We start from the raw sequence: 16079 nt of genomic DNA, 5'->3' as shown, positions 1-16079 counted from the left end.
CAGAAGGCATGTTTGCATATAGTAAATGACAAATCACGGTAAGAGAACGTTTTTGGTCCCAACAGCTACTGGGCAGTCACTGTGCTTCTAAACAAACAGCTACATTTTTCTCTCATCCTGTCTATGTAGGAGCTGCTACTGCTCTGCTAATGTGCTGCTCAATCTACACCTTTTGTGTGCGCACTCTGTCAGACTGACACTTGGTACAAAAGCTTAAATAGTACTTTGTTAGTGTTAAGTAATTATTTAACACACATTACTAGAAATATGTGTTAAATATTCATTCATTCATCTATATCTGCTTATTCCTAATTAGGGTCACTGGGATCTGTTGGAGCCTATCCCAGCTCTCTTTGGGTGAAAGGCAGGGGTACACTCTGAATAGGTCACCAGTCCATCGTAGGGCCATGTCAAATATTAAAATGTTACATTTAATGGAATCTATTCTTTGTAATGTGATTTATCTTTTTTAAAATGAAAGCAGAATGCTTTGTTTTTGTATCATTCTGCTTTCATTTTCTGAACTGAATTACCATAATTGAAAAATAAATGCTGCATTTTCATTGCTACTTGAAGACAGTGAAATTTGCAGATAAGAAAATGGAGCTTTGGTGTAATTTGCACTAACAGTGATCTCAGACTGGGGGCGGTGATGAACAGAGGATACCAGAGCAACCAAACAGCCAGTCCAGAAAGCTAGTTGACCCCACTGGGGTTCATGTAAAGGTCTAGACCTAACAAAGTAACATTGAATGTTGTCAGCACCCATACTGTGCCAACATATGCACAGTTTTAGCACATGGACAGTCCAGGTTTGAGGCACATACTGTCCATGTGTATGGTTTAGCCAACATAGGGGCCTGTCTGTACAGATGCCAATATTAGTTCATAATGGTGGTCCAGCCTGTGGTTGCCGTGGTGACACTGAGCAAGGAGCTGCTAGTGACAACCCATTCAGGTGGCAGTAGCTGATGGTCACTGGCAGCCGATCTGCAAACCTCCTTGTCTGTTTTTGCTGCGGTGTCTGTTGTAACAGCATGTAACAGTAAAGATACAGCTTAAAGCTGATGATAACTTTCATCTGTGTCCTCCTCAAGCATAAATGCAGAAAAGCATAATCTGTAAAAGCTGAATACAAGATAAATACAAAGGTTTTCACTCCACAGGTCTAAATCCAGGAAAAACCCACATGCACAACATGCAAATTCACAATCAATAAATCCTTTTCAGCCAACACACCAATAATCATTTAATCAATAAATGAATTTGCATTTGCAGAATCAGTGTCAAGGCAGACAAGAAAGAGAGCAGTTCAATTGTAGCACTCCAATCAAAGTGGACGGTGAAGTGGTGAATGTCAATTTATTCCTGGTACATGCTCAGGTACACACACACACACACCACAGCAGCCATTCTGTGTTTATGTACCCTGTGTGGTTACCAGTGAAAATTATCAATCACCAACACATATTCAGTTTTTTGCTAATAATAATGACAGATAGAAGACCTAATTACATAAGCTCAACAGCAATCTTAACGCACATATACAGTAAACATCTCACTTACCAGCCACATGTACAAAAACTGGCACTTCCGAGATATCCGCTGTTATCACTGTCCATGTATTCCAATGTGTGTGTCAGGACGATGAGTATGTGAAAGGATGGTGTTTTACAACATCATCCAGCCCTCAGTCCGAACCACGATAAACATAACTATCAGCTAACAATAGATCCTGCAGGAAAGAGCGCTGAGAGAGCAACTGGATGCAGGACATTAATAGGCAACCTCTCCTTGGATCTGGATGGATGAAAGGAGGCTGCAGAGCATGCCCAGCAGAAAATCCCTGGGTATTAGAACATCACATGACCACTGAACCACCGTCAGTCACAGAGTGAGCAGAGGAGATGAAAGCAAGGAGTGAAAGACGCAGAGAGAAGACAAGAGTGAATGGGTGGAGGGGGGCGACGTCACAGTGCTGCTCAATTCCCCCTTTTCATTACCGCCACAGAGACACAGACATGGGGCACGAGCCAATAAGACATAAGGACTGTCTGCTGGTTTGAACTGCTCGCAGAGCAGAAAGGCAAGCACCAGCACAAGCAAACACAGAAGGGGAGAGACAAACGAAAGCCTAAAGAAAAAAAACACGAGACCTACCAAAAAAAAAAAAGTCTACGTAAATAATGATGGGAAGAAGAAATCTCAGGAAGCTGCACTTACAATTGTCACTTTGTAACATTCACAGTATATTTAGGAAATGAATAAATTAGCGAAGAATGCAGGATAACATTCAATTCAGGCAAAAATGAGTATCCACATAGGAATAAGTGGGTATAGATAATGGGGGGATAGATGGATGGATGGATGAGTACCCACACATCTCGGTTTTGTGTCTGTCTTTGTCATATATGTAATTTCCTTGATTAAAAACCCAGTAGGGTTGATAAACTGCTTTTCTTAGCCTAATGGAATTCAGGAGATTTCCATAAATGGAAAGTCTGTTTAATTTTCTAGTTTTGCTGAAATTGGTAAGATTTAAATGTTTTTTTCCCATTCCATTTTTAGGGATGTTACAGCCAAATGATTTCCTGATATTTTCTAATGTCTAATTCTGTCAGAATAGCTAACTGCTATACTGCTTATATCTGAGTGGGAAATGAGTAGCATTTAGAGGTGGGTGTGGTAGGTTATTCACCAAGGATATGGCTCGGCCCAAATTGAGCACTTCCATTAGTGAAATTGATCCTTTCTTCAGTGAGCCATTTGGTAGTAAGACCTGTCATCTCAAGAAGATCAGCTCAACTGGCTTTGGCTATTGAGAAGTTGGAACAATGACACAATGACACGTGTTTCACAAACTCTGAGCTTACTGTATGTTACACTTACCGGCAGTTAATTTTATTGTTAAATGTAGTAAGGTTTACGCTCTCCAAAAAACCTGGATTTATTCACACACTCAGATAGAAAGATGGATTACTAAAATAATATAAAAAAGGGAAAGTAGCCAGGCTAGCTCAGTTTTTAAAATAGAAAAAAAATGCCAACTCATCTGTGACACTGAAAAGGTTGAAATTGTATATTCACACATATACAATAGACCACAGGCTTATAATTATGAGCCTGCTGGACATCAAAGTCCCCAGGACAACCATTAGGGTTAAATTGAAAACTCTTTACCAAAGGCAGACAACCCACCTAAAATTTAGAACTGGATTGAGCTGGAGCTCCAGAGTATTTTGCTGATCTGTTTCTATTATTCTGCCCAGCTTATGTGCACCGTCGAATGGCTGAGATGTATGTGGTTTACATGAGCTATCATTTCTGAGTTTGCATTTAAGTTTTTTTTTTAAACAGTTCACCTCACAGTATTTCCTTTGAATGCATGCATGAGCTCATTCTGGGATATCTGTGTGGCAATTGTGTGTACACAGCAGTATGTGAGACGAGTAAACACTAGAGGGCAGCACTTACTTGAGTGCAGAATATTCCACACAACTCTGTAAAAGCAAAAACTTACTCATGCAACCATTGCTTCACAATTATTTAGATTTTACACAAACTTGTTGCATTGAGGCATATGTATTGTTATTTTACATGACATATTGGAAAGGTTTACACTCTGGAAAGCCTGAGGGTTTTGAGTGGAGGTGCCTCAGCATTGAAGGGGTATTGTTGCTAAGGGCCAGGTCTTGAACAGAGATCAGACACTTGACCTTTTCTGGACATTATTCACTTAGTATAACATGCTAATACATGGTATCTGCTTAAGTATATTAGTGAGGTGTACTCACCACACTTCTCACTAAAGTAGTAAAGTAAGTAAACATGCGATTTTGGAGTTCTACCATCCTGGGTATCTGTTGGTATCCAATATCAGTTATATCAGCTAAATAATACCTTCCAGCAGTTCCGGGACCAGGGACCCCTGAACAAGGTACCGAGAGAGAGAGGACAGAGAGAGAGGGAAAGACCACAAACTAGGGGAGAGAGAGAGCACAAGGTTAGTGGCATTAGTCGTGGAATATACATGTGAGGTGGGAGGAGAGGAGGGGATGGGAGGGGAAGGAAAGGGAGGGGAGGAGAGGGTTAGGGTAGGGTAGGGTAGGGTAGGGGAGCTCAGTCTATCTAGGCAGTCTAAGCCTATAGGAGCATAACTAAGGGATGGTTCAGGGTTACCTGAACTAGCCCTAACTATACTCTTCGTCAAAAAGGAACCAGACCAGGAACCCAGACTGGGAGGTGGTTCCACAGGAGAGGAGCTTGATAGCTAAAGGCTCTGCCTCCCATTCTGCTTTTGGAAACTCTGGGAACCACAAGTAGACCTGCACTCTGAGAGCGAAGTGCTCCACTGGGATAATATGATACTATGAGGTCTTTAAGGTATGAAGGCGCTTGATCATGAAGGAATTTGTATGTGAAAAGAAGGAATTCTGGATTAACTGGAGGCTTTTTATGGAGATACTGGGACATCCAGATAGTAATGAGTTAAAGTAATGTAGCCTTGAGGTAACAAATGCATGGACTAGTTTTACTGCGTCATTTTGAGACAGGATGTTCCTAATTTTGGCAATGTTGTGCGGGTGAAAGAAGGCAGTTCTAGAGATTTGTTTTATGTGTGAGTTAAAGGACATGTCCTCGTCAAAAATAACTCCAAGGTTTTTCACAGTAGTGCTGGAGGCCAGTGCTATGCCATCTAAAGTAGCTGTAACTTTAGAAAAGCTATTTCTGAGGTTTTTAGGCCCAAATACAATAACTTCTGTTTTCTCTGAGTTTAGAAGTAGAAAGTTACTGGTCATCCAGGCTTTTATGTCCTTTCAACGTGCCTGAAGTCTGGTTAACTGGTTTGTGTTGTCAGGTTTCATAGATAGATAAAGCTGAGTGTCATCTGAATAGTAATAGTAGTGGTAATTAATAGAGTGCTTCCTAATACCATTGCCTTAAGGAAGCATGTATAAGGTGAACAGAATTGATCCTAGCACAGAACCTTGTGGAACTCCATAACTAACTTTTGTGCGTTTGGAGGGTTCATCATGGACATGAACAAATTGGAATCTGTCCAATAAATAAGAATGGAAGCATTTTAATGCTGTTCCTTTGATTCCAGTCAGATGCTCCAGTGTCTGTAATAAGATGCTGATGCAGGCCGTTCATGATTCTGAAAGTATCTTGTATGCTGTATTGCAAATCATGCAATGCTATTAATATTATACTAAATCTGTTTACGCAGTAGTACAGCCAGTCTTTTTACTGAGCTGTCAGATCAGCTGATCAGTAAATAAAAGGGTGTTGCAAGCCTTACATGTATACATCTGTGAATCATCATTCTGAGTCCCTCAGAAAGTCTCTGTCCTCAGTCCTCATTCCTATAATATACATAAGGGGACTGGAAAAACCTAGATGGCAGTGGATCTCAGTCAATTTTCAGGTCATAGACTATAATTTTGTCTTTTTGGAATAGTATTTCATCTTGGTAGATTAACTTACCCATTTGCTACAAGTTACATGAGACACAAGATCTGTACAATGGTCAATATGTTTAATAATTAATAATTGTATTCTTATTGTGGTAAAAATGAAGTGATATCCACTTAACTTACTGTGTCTACACAAAAAACACAAAATGAGCAGGACATTAACAGAGCATCATCAGCACCAGTGTTCACACAGGAGGCATTCAGGAAGATTACTGAATGTAGGTCACGCACACTTCTGCAGTGATCAGAGCCACACACAATCACTGCAGTTAAGCATGGAAGACAGAAGACTAGACTAGATTTCAAGAGTAAGAGCAACTTTGGGTTGTGTTTACATGCATAAATATATTATTCCAAGCTGCCCAGTTAGCCTACCCTTATAATCCAGTGTACCTACAGAGGAGCTAACATGTCAAGCCTCAACCTTCAGAACAATGTTTCCTCACAGTGAAAGTGCATACAGCATCAGATCAGAAAGTAGTTCAAACTCACTTTGTACTGTCATTCTGCCTGAACTCCTGTCTCCATTACAATTAGGCTTTTAGACAAAGTTTGTAAAACCTCATAGCTTGTTATGCCATTGCACAGCATACAATGATGGAAGAAATGTGACGTATTAAAACGTTGTTGAAACAATGCCACAGCAAATGTGCGCCATCAGGTGCTCCAACCAAATTTTGGTGGTTGTTTTTTTTTCCCCACTGGACAATGTAGTTTAGAAAATAACTGATGGTTGACATTTAAGGATGTTCAGAAACTAAAGACAGCATGCAAGCTTTTTAGTAGTTATAATCTCCCAAGTGATATTCCATCATTCCATGCTTGTGCTTTATCAGAAATAAAACAGGCATCAAAATTGTTATTGTTAAATGATGAAATTGATAAGTGTATTATAGGAATCACTCTGACAAGTGAGAAGAGAGTCTCTTACAATGACAGCCATTAATCAAGGCTTAAACAGCAAAATAAGCTTCAATACCCATCAGTGATGCAGCCTGTGAGGGAACAATAGCTGTCTTCTTCCTGAATTTCCACTCTGTGATTAATAAAATTTATATTATTTTCTGCCTCCTTCAACTCACAACTGTTCACACTCTCACTTTGCTCCTCAAGTATCGCACTGTGTGGCGCTTTCTGTAACATATATATCTGATTCAATCCATAAGGGACATCAATGTAAAACATATTTTAATGTGACAAAGCAATTAGTTCACACATTCCATGTCTGAAACTGGGCTCTTGTAATTAGACAGATATATGATGATGATATAACAATCTGGACCCTGAAATGAGAGTTAGTATCATCCAGAGAACATTTGCGGTCTTACCCAATCACCCAAAAGCACTGATCAAGCCAAGTATTTGGTTTAACCTGATGCATGATTATTCCAAGCCAGTACCTGAGATTAAATATTTCCTATATTAACATTTCTCAGTAGGTATCCCCCTAAACTCAATTATTCAGAATTATTTCTAATGAGTGACTTTACACTTGTCTGAGATTTTTACCTTGTCAGTGTTCTCTGATACTAAACTATCTAATGACACTGCTGGGACACTTTTGTGTTGCAATTTCTTGTTGGCTATACATTTACTGTATACACAGTTGCTTCAGAAAGCATTCAAACCTATATATTTTATCACATGCTTTGCATGTAGATTTAATTTGAAAATTATATACACAGGAATTTCTAAACTATATCCCGTTGATTCAGTTACCACAGGTGGATTACAGTAAAGTTGTAGACATGTCTCAAGAAGAATTAAAGCAGAAAGGATGCCCTGCAATCTGGAGTACCACATAAAAGTCTTTGAATACTTTTGTAAAGGAGATGTTTCAGTTCAGATTTTTAGTAAACCTTCAAAACTTTCTGAAAGCATGTTTTGACTTCATTATCTTATGTCATAATGAAATGTCATTATTGGTTACTGGATGTAAAATGATAGGAAAAAGTGTAAATTTAAATTTCTAAAACACAATAACGTGTGCAAAAGCATAAGTGTTTGAAACCAATGTCAGCCTAGCAGATGCACTGGTTAGATTCTAGTCTTCACCTAAATTTCTACACAAAACACAAGTTAACTAGAAAGATGGAGTTGGTAAGAGGTGAGATCCTTTAAATTCTGAACAGGCTGACGATCCCCTTTTGCCTCAAATCTTCGTGTAAACATGCACTGACAATATTTCAAACCTATCACGGTACTACAAACAGGAAAAGACTATTTAAAAAGTTCTAAGAGCATACTGTATGTCTCTTCCTTTCTAGATGACTGATAACACCAGGTCAGTTTGTGTAGTCAGAATCACCCTATTATGTTACACTGATATTAGGAACCATAATAAAAATCTAATATGTAATTAAGTGTTTAGACTAGAGCCACAAATCACAAGTATTTTTATTTTTATTATTGCACTGCATTATTTCCTTGAATAATAGATTAACCCTTTGGTCTGTCTAACAGAGAAATAAAAAAGAGAAAACACTACAAACAAGGGCTTCATCCTGATTGACTCATATACTGTATCTGGTTAATTGTATTGTGACTTTTGGACATGTCTGCTGAAGTGTCAGCTCTACAGCATCGCTGCATTTCTTTCCAGAACACTTGTGATTTTTGAGGTGTGACAGCAAACCAAATTTTTTCTCACATTCACTACAACTAAATGGTTTCTCTCCTGTGTGGATTCTCTTGTGTTTGTTCAAGTTTCCCTTTTCACTAAACCTTTTACCACAAAGTGAGCAACTAAATGGTTTCTCTCCTGTGTGAACTCTCATGTGTCTGACGAGTGTCCCCCTTTCGTTGTACCTTTTCTTACAAACTGAGCAGCAGAAAGGCCTCTCTCCAGTATGAATTCTCATATGTGAAACTAATGTTCCACTCTGGGTGAAATTTTTACCACAGACCAAACAATTAAAAGGCTTCTCTCCCGTGTGTTTTCTCATGTGTATGTGCAAACTTCCTTTCTGTCTAAATGTCTTACCACATTCAGTGCAGTCAAACGGTTTTTCGCGTGTATGGCATGTTACGTGCCGCTGCAAAGCAGCATTGTGGTTAAATGTTTTACTACATGTCTGGCATTTATGGGATCTCTTATGAGACACAGCTTGATTGTTTTTCAGTGTCTTTAACGATGGCTGAGAATCAATCATCTGGTTCCAGTCATCAACCAAGACATCTGTTTTAAAACACTGTGAAAGGAAAAACTGACCATCACTGGTTGCTTTTAAAAATCCAGCTACATCCAAGTCAAATGCTGGTTCCAGTTCCCCACAGTTCCCTCCAATAGCTCCAGCTTTTATCTGCTGAGCATGAAAGCTGGTTAGACGATCTGCCTGTGGGCTCTCCTCCATAGTATTTTGATGAAACTGTGAGGATTGAGCATTTTCTTCGTCATCTTCACTCTTCATAGAGATAGGAGGGCCCTGGAACTCCACCCCCTGAGACAATTCTTCCATCTGACTAGTCCACACTTCCTCTGGTTCCTCTTTAATGCTTGGGGTCTTTGAGGCCTCCTGATGCAGACTGGGGCTCAGCTCCTGCCACTCAGGGGGAAGCTTTGCATTGATAGTCAGTGGCTGGGTGTCCTGAGACTCACCTGAAATACAAACAGAGGGCATCACATAAAAACTGAAGTGTTTAGGAGTGTTCCTTTAATAATGTTCCATGTCTGTGCAATACAACAGAGGAGGAGCTTCAGTTACACTGTATGGTTGTAGCAGGTTAAAAATCTCCAGTTAAAATATCCCAGTTGTGTGTAAAAATATCCCAGGCTATTCCTCAAACTGTGATAATGTATTATTTTAAATTCTGAAACATGGTCAGTTTCATACTAATCATCCATCCATCATCTATACCCGCTTATTCCTACTTAGGGTCACGAGGATCTGCTGAAGCCCATCCCAGCTCTCTGGGTGAAAGGCAGGGGTATACCCTGGACAGATTACCAGTTGATCACAGGGCCACATAGAGACAAACAACCACACATGGTCACACTAACTCCAAGGGGCAAAAGGAATATTCACCAAACTTGCACACTTGTACAGGTGTTTCCAATAATTCACCACAGTCTATGCCACACCAATAATCAACAGGTGATGACATTTCGGATAGCTTGGATTCCGCATGACTATTAATTTCCAAACACTATAGAAGCATGATGCATAGAAATCTATTCTTCATGTTGCAACATAGCCTTATTGAAAGTTATGAGATTTATTGCTGCTGTAATTTCCTTCTTCTGATTAATAGATTAAATCTTATCATTCTAACTGTATAGGCTTAGATACTGTCAACTAAATATTTCATGTATTATGTATTTACAGTGTGTATTTTTCCCTTGACATATCAGCTAGCAATTATATTGCTCTAGTTTAAAAGAATGATGTACAGTATTTCCACTGGCATTCATTTCAACACTATCTCCCCTCTCCCCAAAAAGAAATAAGCATGTTATTGAATTAGAATAATTCAAATGCATACACATTTGTGTGTGGGAGCACACACACAAACCTACATATATACACACACACATACCTATATATATATACATACATACATACATACACACACACAACAAATTAGAGGAGGCAAAAAGGACAAATAACAGTCAAAGCCCTCTCTGAACAACTGATCTAGTGGAAACAATGGAAAAGTAATATTTACTGAAACTTACTCATTAGTATATTATTATCGTAGGACCAGTCTGGCGTAGTATTTCTGACTGCTAATATAATCCTTGTCCAAATGCAAAGGCTAATGTATTAAAAACAGAATAGATTACCTAAATGACTTGGGCATTAGCTTCTGGGAGAAGAAAAACAGGGAGAATATAAACGTATGAATATAGACTAATTCATTTTAGCATTGAAATCAATTTGCTCTAACGTGAATTTTTTTGTAACATTAACTTTTTTTACTGCCAACAGCAGCAACCGAAAACATGCATTAGGTTATGGAAACATCTCTGTTACCTATTCACGCCTTTTTTGGCAAAATGTAGGCTCTGCCCTGACAACATATTTTTATCATTTATGCTCAACAAGTCAAGCTTCCAGTCTGCAGGCAGGTGTGGTGCTAGCTCGTTGAAACGACACGTGTTACTGTCCATAACGTGTTACCGCTACGGCTTTTATAATGTGCTTGCCACTCTGTTCCGCGAGCTAGACAAAACATTACCAAAACACTGAGGAACATCTGAATATAACCCTACAGACCAAAGCTGAGACCTTACCAGTGAAAACTAACCTGTTGGGTGGTTGAACGTGTTGGTATCCAAAAGCCTGCGGTGCCGATCGATCTCCTCCTCGTATTCAGTTATTGTTCTTTCAAACATCCCGATGATTTCCTCAACAGCCACAGTCAGCCGCTGATTGACGAAGGCTCTCAGTAACTGGATTGTAGACATTGTGAGCTAGTTTGACCCAGGGGGCAGTACAGGAATCTGGTCACGGTCAATGAAACCCCTACCTGAAAGCACTACACTTTATGGTTGAGGGTGTTTTTTCTTCCTCTTTCGCTTTTTGCTAGGCACAGAGATGGTGTATTGCTGCCCCTAAAAATTTGGTGTTTCGCCACATACACTGATTAACACCAGATGACGTTTGTTTTTGTGTGGCTTTATTTTTCTTGCAGGGTATTAAGAACCAAAAACAATTAAACATCGAGCTCTTCTCTCTCTAAAAAGAACAGTAACAACAAAAAGCGGAACTCTGTCTTCTTCACACTAAAATCCCCTCTTTTTGTACCACATCCTGTTTTCAGAATAAAATCAACACCACGAACCTGTCGACCGAACAACTGCCACCTTGTGGTCAAAGTTAATAGCAACATGCATATATTAACAGAGTGAATTATCTCTTGAAATCCATCAATTCAACAGATAAAACAACACATATGCTGAAAATAATTATACTGGACAGTAGCAAACCAGAATCACAAGCCCAAAGCTTAACAAAACAGATTCCTTCAAACTGATCTTCCCTGTAAAACATCCCATAATTGTGATCACAATAAACAACTCAAGCAAGTCTGCTCAACACACCACCACAACCCACAGTAGAGGTGGACACCCTATGTGCTACGTTGGTGTAACATTTATTACTAGGGTCAACATTTGCTGGTATAAGACAGCTGTATGTAAGAATCTCAGCAGATTCTTTGTTTTCTTGAGGTCTGTAAGGTTATGTAAGACAGTCTTTACTAGTTCAGCTAAGACCTTAAATAATTTCTTCCTTTCCACAATATACATTGTAGTCTACACTTAAGAAAAACATCCTTCCATTATCTATACCCACTTATTTCTAACCACGGTCACAGGGATCTGCTGGAGCCTTTCGCAGCTGTCTTTGGGTGAAATGCAGAGGTACACCCTGGACAGGTCACCAGTCCATCGCAGGGCCACATAGAGACAAACAACCACACACACTCACTCCTATGGGCAATTTAGAGTCACCAATCAACCTAACATGCATGTTTTTGGACTGTGGGCGGAAACTGGAGTACACCCACACAAGCTTAGGGAGAACATGTAACTCTACACAGAAAGGTCCCTGATGGGTTGTGAACCCAGGACTTTCTTGCTGTGTGGTAACGGTGCTAACCACTCAGCCATCATGCTGCCCAAAGAAAAGTATGTTTTACTGTTTCTACCTGCCCATTTCTAAGCCCACAGTGGCCCAGTTTTACTTGTTCCTCTCTTCCATGCCCAACGCTTATGGCAATCCTACTTCACAACAATTGCAGTAATAAGTAGTAAATCCTTTCCCTTTTATTCTTATCCAGATCTGATTACTTAATATACTTCCTGCCTTCCAAATGGGTGTATCCTTAGAGTAGGGCTGCAACAAATGACTATTTGAATAATTGATTTATCAGTTGATTATGTTTTCGATTAATATATTACTTGGATTCTGTTTTCAACATTTCAGAATAAATAAATAAATAAATTTCTTACTTGGAATTATTTGCATGTGTGACAATATTTAAACATTTTAAATTTTATTACATTAAAAAGGAACTTGTTTACTAGGACTTTATGTTTAAATCAAAAGTGAGTGGCACATTAACCATAACGAAGTGACATGCTTTCAGACATGCCCTTGAACATTTTTAGACATTATCCTGGTGAGCTGCATGAAAAAAGTAAGTGTCCAAGGAATACAAACTGGACATTACTTGGCCTTTGCTTAGAGCTCCCTTGTAAGCCTGGGTAAGTGTTGAGGTGTGAGCCGGTGACAGACACACCGTTGGGAGTGTAACATAGTTAAAAATGGTTTAATAAGGGGCTACTCATATCTGACGTCATAGAACCTGGGGCTCATGGGAATTCTTCAGGAGGCGGAGAATCTCCCGACGAGGTAAATATACATACTCACGCCTGTGTGTATATACTATTAATTCACTCAGAACGTCCTTTAAAGTTTAACCAAGTGTGTGGGCACAGATTCGAATTTTATTTACAATAATTTCGTTATGGTTGTTGTTGGTTGTTTTTTGTTGCTAAATTTGAAGACTATGCATTAGCTTGTAGCTAATCGCAACGTGGCAATCTCTCTCCAGAATGTGCATGTACTGTAGCCCAGAGATGACACATACATATGTTTTTTTGTCGATCATTCAGGTATGTTCAGCCGGTTATCCCATGTAGATAAAAGAGATAAAAATGTTCTTTATTTGTTCACTGTGAATTTTGCCGGCTAATGTATGTTAGCTAAAATTTAAAAAGGTTATCAGTCATTATAGAAAATATATATTTACAAGGAATTTTATTTAATTTAGGAATAATTGTCCTTTTTGTTATTTTATTTCCCTGTTTACCACTATATGATCATCCTGAATATGAAAAAGTGCACTTAAATATACTGTTTGTGAACTAGGTAATGTACTCCAGAAAGCGGAGAATCTCCCGACAAGAATGTGCATGTGCTGTAGCCCAGAGATGACGATTTTTCAAGTTTTACCACTTACAAAGAATGGAGAGATCTGTAATTTTCATCGTAGGTACAATAATTAATTTCCATTTTATTGCATGAAATAAGTATTTGATACAATAGAAAAATAGAACTTAATATTTGGTACAGAAACCTTTTACAATTACAGAGGTCAGACGTTTCCTGTAGTTCTTGACCAGGTTTGCACACACTGCAGCAGGGATTTAGGCCCACTCCTCTATACTGGTCTTCTCCAGATCTTACAGGTTTTGGGGCTGTCGCTGGGCAACAGAGTTTCAGCTCCCTCTATAGATTTTCTATTGGATTCAGGTCTGGAGACTGCCTAGGCCACTCCAGGACCTTGAAATGCTTCTTACGGAGCCACTCCTTAGTTGCCCTGGCTGTGTGTTTGGGTTCGTTGTCATGCTGGAAGACCCAGCCACGACCCATCTTCAATGCTCTTACTGAGGGAAGGAGGTTGTTGTCCAAAAACTTGCGATACATGGCCCCACCCATCCTCCCCTCAATACGGTGCAGTCGTCCAATCCTCTTTGCAGAAAAGCACCCCCAAAGCATGATGTTTCCACCCCTGTGCAGTTGGGATGGTGTTCTTGGGATTGTACTCATCCTTCTTCTTCTTCCAAACACGGTGGGTGGAGTTTATACCAAAAAGTTCTATTTTGGTCTCATCTGACCACATGACCTTCTCCCATGCCTCATCTGGATCATCCAGATGGTCTTTGGCAAACTTCAGACAGGCCTGGACATGTGCTGGCTTGAGCAGGGGAACCTTGCGTGCGCTGCAGGATTTTAATTACCAACCACAGACAGCTGCTATGCTGCTATTGCTTTGTGTTGAGCTGTTGCTATGGTGACCTACACCTGCAGAAGGTACAGAGAGAGAAAACAGAGAGAGGGAGAGCACAAACTAGGGTAGAGAGAGCACAAGGTTAGTGACATTCAATGGTGGAATATACATGTGAGGGGGGAGGAGAGGAAGAGAGGGGAAGGGAAGGGAAGGGAGGGGGGTGATTAGGGTAGGGGAGCTCAGTGCACCGATGGTCCTCGGGCAGTCTAGGCCTATAGCAGCATAACAAAGGGATGGTTCAGGGTTGCCTGAAGCCAGCCCTAATTATATGCTTTGTCAAAGAGGAAGGTTTTAAGTCTAGCCTTAAAAGTATAGAGAGTGTCTGCCTCCTGAACCCAGGCTGGGAGCTGGTTCCATAGAAGAGGAGCTTGACAACTAAAGGCTCTGCCTCCCATTCTGCTTTTGGAAACTCTGGGAACCACAAGTAGACCTGCACTCTGAGAGCGAAGTGGTCTATTGGGATAATATGGTACTATGAGGTCTTTAAGGTATGAAGGAGCTTGATTATGAAGGGATTTGTATGTGAGAAGAAGGATTTTAAATTCTATTCTATATTTTACAGGGAGCCAATGAAGAGAAGCCAATATAGGAGAAATATGATCTCTCTTGCTAGTTCCTGTCAGGACTCTGGCTGCGGCATTCTGGATTAATTGGAGGCTTTTTATGGAGATATTGGGACATCCAGATAGTAATGAGTTACAGTAATCTAGCCTTGAGGTAACAAATGCATGGACTAGTTTTTCTGCATCATTTTGAGACAGGATGTTCCTAATTTTGGAAATGTTGCGCAGGTGAAAGAATGCAGTTCTAGAGATTTGTTTTATGTGTGAGTTAAAGGACATGTCCTGGTCAAAAATAACTCCAAGGTTTTTTACAGTAGTGCTGGAGGCCAGGGTTATGCCATCTAGAGTAGCTATAATTTGAGAAAAGTTATTTCTGAGATTTCTTCCATTCTCTAATAATTGTGCCAACAGTTGTTGCCTTCTCACCAAGCTGTTTGCCTGTTGTCCTGTAGCCCATCCCAGCCTTATGCAGGTCTACAATTTTGTCCCTAGTGTCCTTAGACAGCTCTTTGGTCTTGCCCATATTGGAGAAGTTGCAGTCTGATAGATTGTGTGTGGGGCCAGGTGTCTTTTATACAGATAACGAGTTCAAACTGGTGCAATTAATAGAGGCAATGAGTGGAGGACAGGAGGGCTTCTTAAAGACAATCTAACAGGTCTGTGAGAGCCAGAATTCTTGCTGGTTGGTAGGTGATCAAATACTTATTTCATGCAATAAAATGGAAATTAATTATTTAAAAATTGTACAGTGATTTTCTGGATTTTTTTTTTTTTTTTTAGATTCCGTCTCTCACAGTTGAGGTGTACCTACGATGAAAATTACAGATCTCTCCATTCTGTGGGAAAACTTGAAAAATCTGCAGTGTATGAAATATTTATTTGCCCCCACTGTACAAGAGCATCAGGTTTACCCAGACTGCAACATTATGGACTATATACCTACTGTTAGAATGAGTCTTAACGGGTTCAGGAGCTCTGAAATGACTCCCCTCTCTATTGGTAGAGGTAGATGTTTGATGAGAACGCCTATCCCATTTACCATTGATGATGATGAAGGGAAAGATAAACAGTATGTAAATAATGAGACTGTACAATGTCCAGTTAAGAGTAGGGTTGAAGTATCACCTCACATGCAGTCTATGGTAGAGTTACCTCAGCCACAATGCTCGAGCACAGCAGTTCAGAACCCGCATTTTGATAGCGCTACATTATCTGAACAAATGAGCACTATTGTGCAACA

General features: G+C 39.8%; 1 protein-coding gene across 1 annotated transcript; it reads right to left on the bottom strand.

The window, feature by feature from the left end:
* Positions 1-7856: 7856 nt before the first annotated feature.
* LOC113131043 (zinc finger protein 69 homolog) lies at positions 7857-11196 on the bottom strand. The gene is made up of 2 exons (XM_026308087.1): positions 10725-11196; positions 7857-9075 (listed from the first exon to the last, which is right to left on the bottom strand). The coding sequence occupies exons 1-2, from the start codon at positions 10882-10884 to the stop codon at positions 7991-7993; spliced, it is 1245 nt and encodes a 414-aa protein (XP_026163872.1). The 5' UTR covers positions 10885-11196; the 3' UTR covers positions 7857-7990.
* Between the last annotated feature and the right edge of the window lie 4883 nt (positions 11197-16079).

This window comes from Mastacembelus armatus, chromosome 5 (genome assembly GCF_900324485.2).
Source record: "Mastacembelus armatus chromosome 5, fMasArm1.2, whole genome shotgun sequence".
Lineage (NCBI taxonomy): Eukaryota > Metazoa > Chordata > Actinopteri > Synbranchiformes > Mastacembelidae > Mastacembelus > Mastacembelus armatus.
The sequence above is the reverse complement of the archived record's forward strand: the minus strand, read 5'-3'. Positions and strand labels throughout refer to the sequence as shown.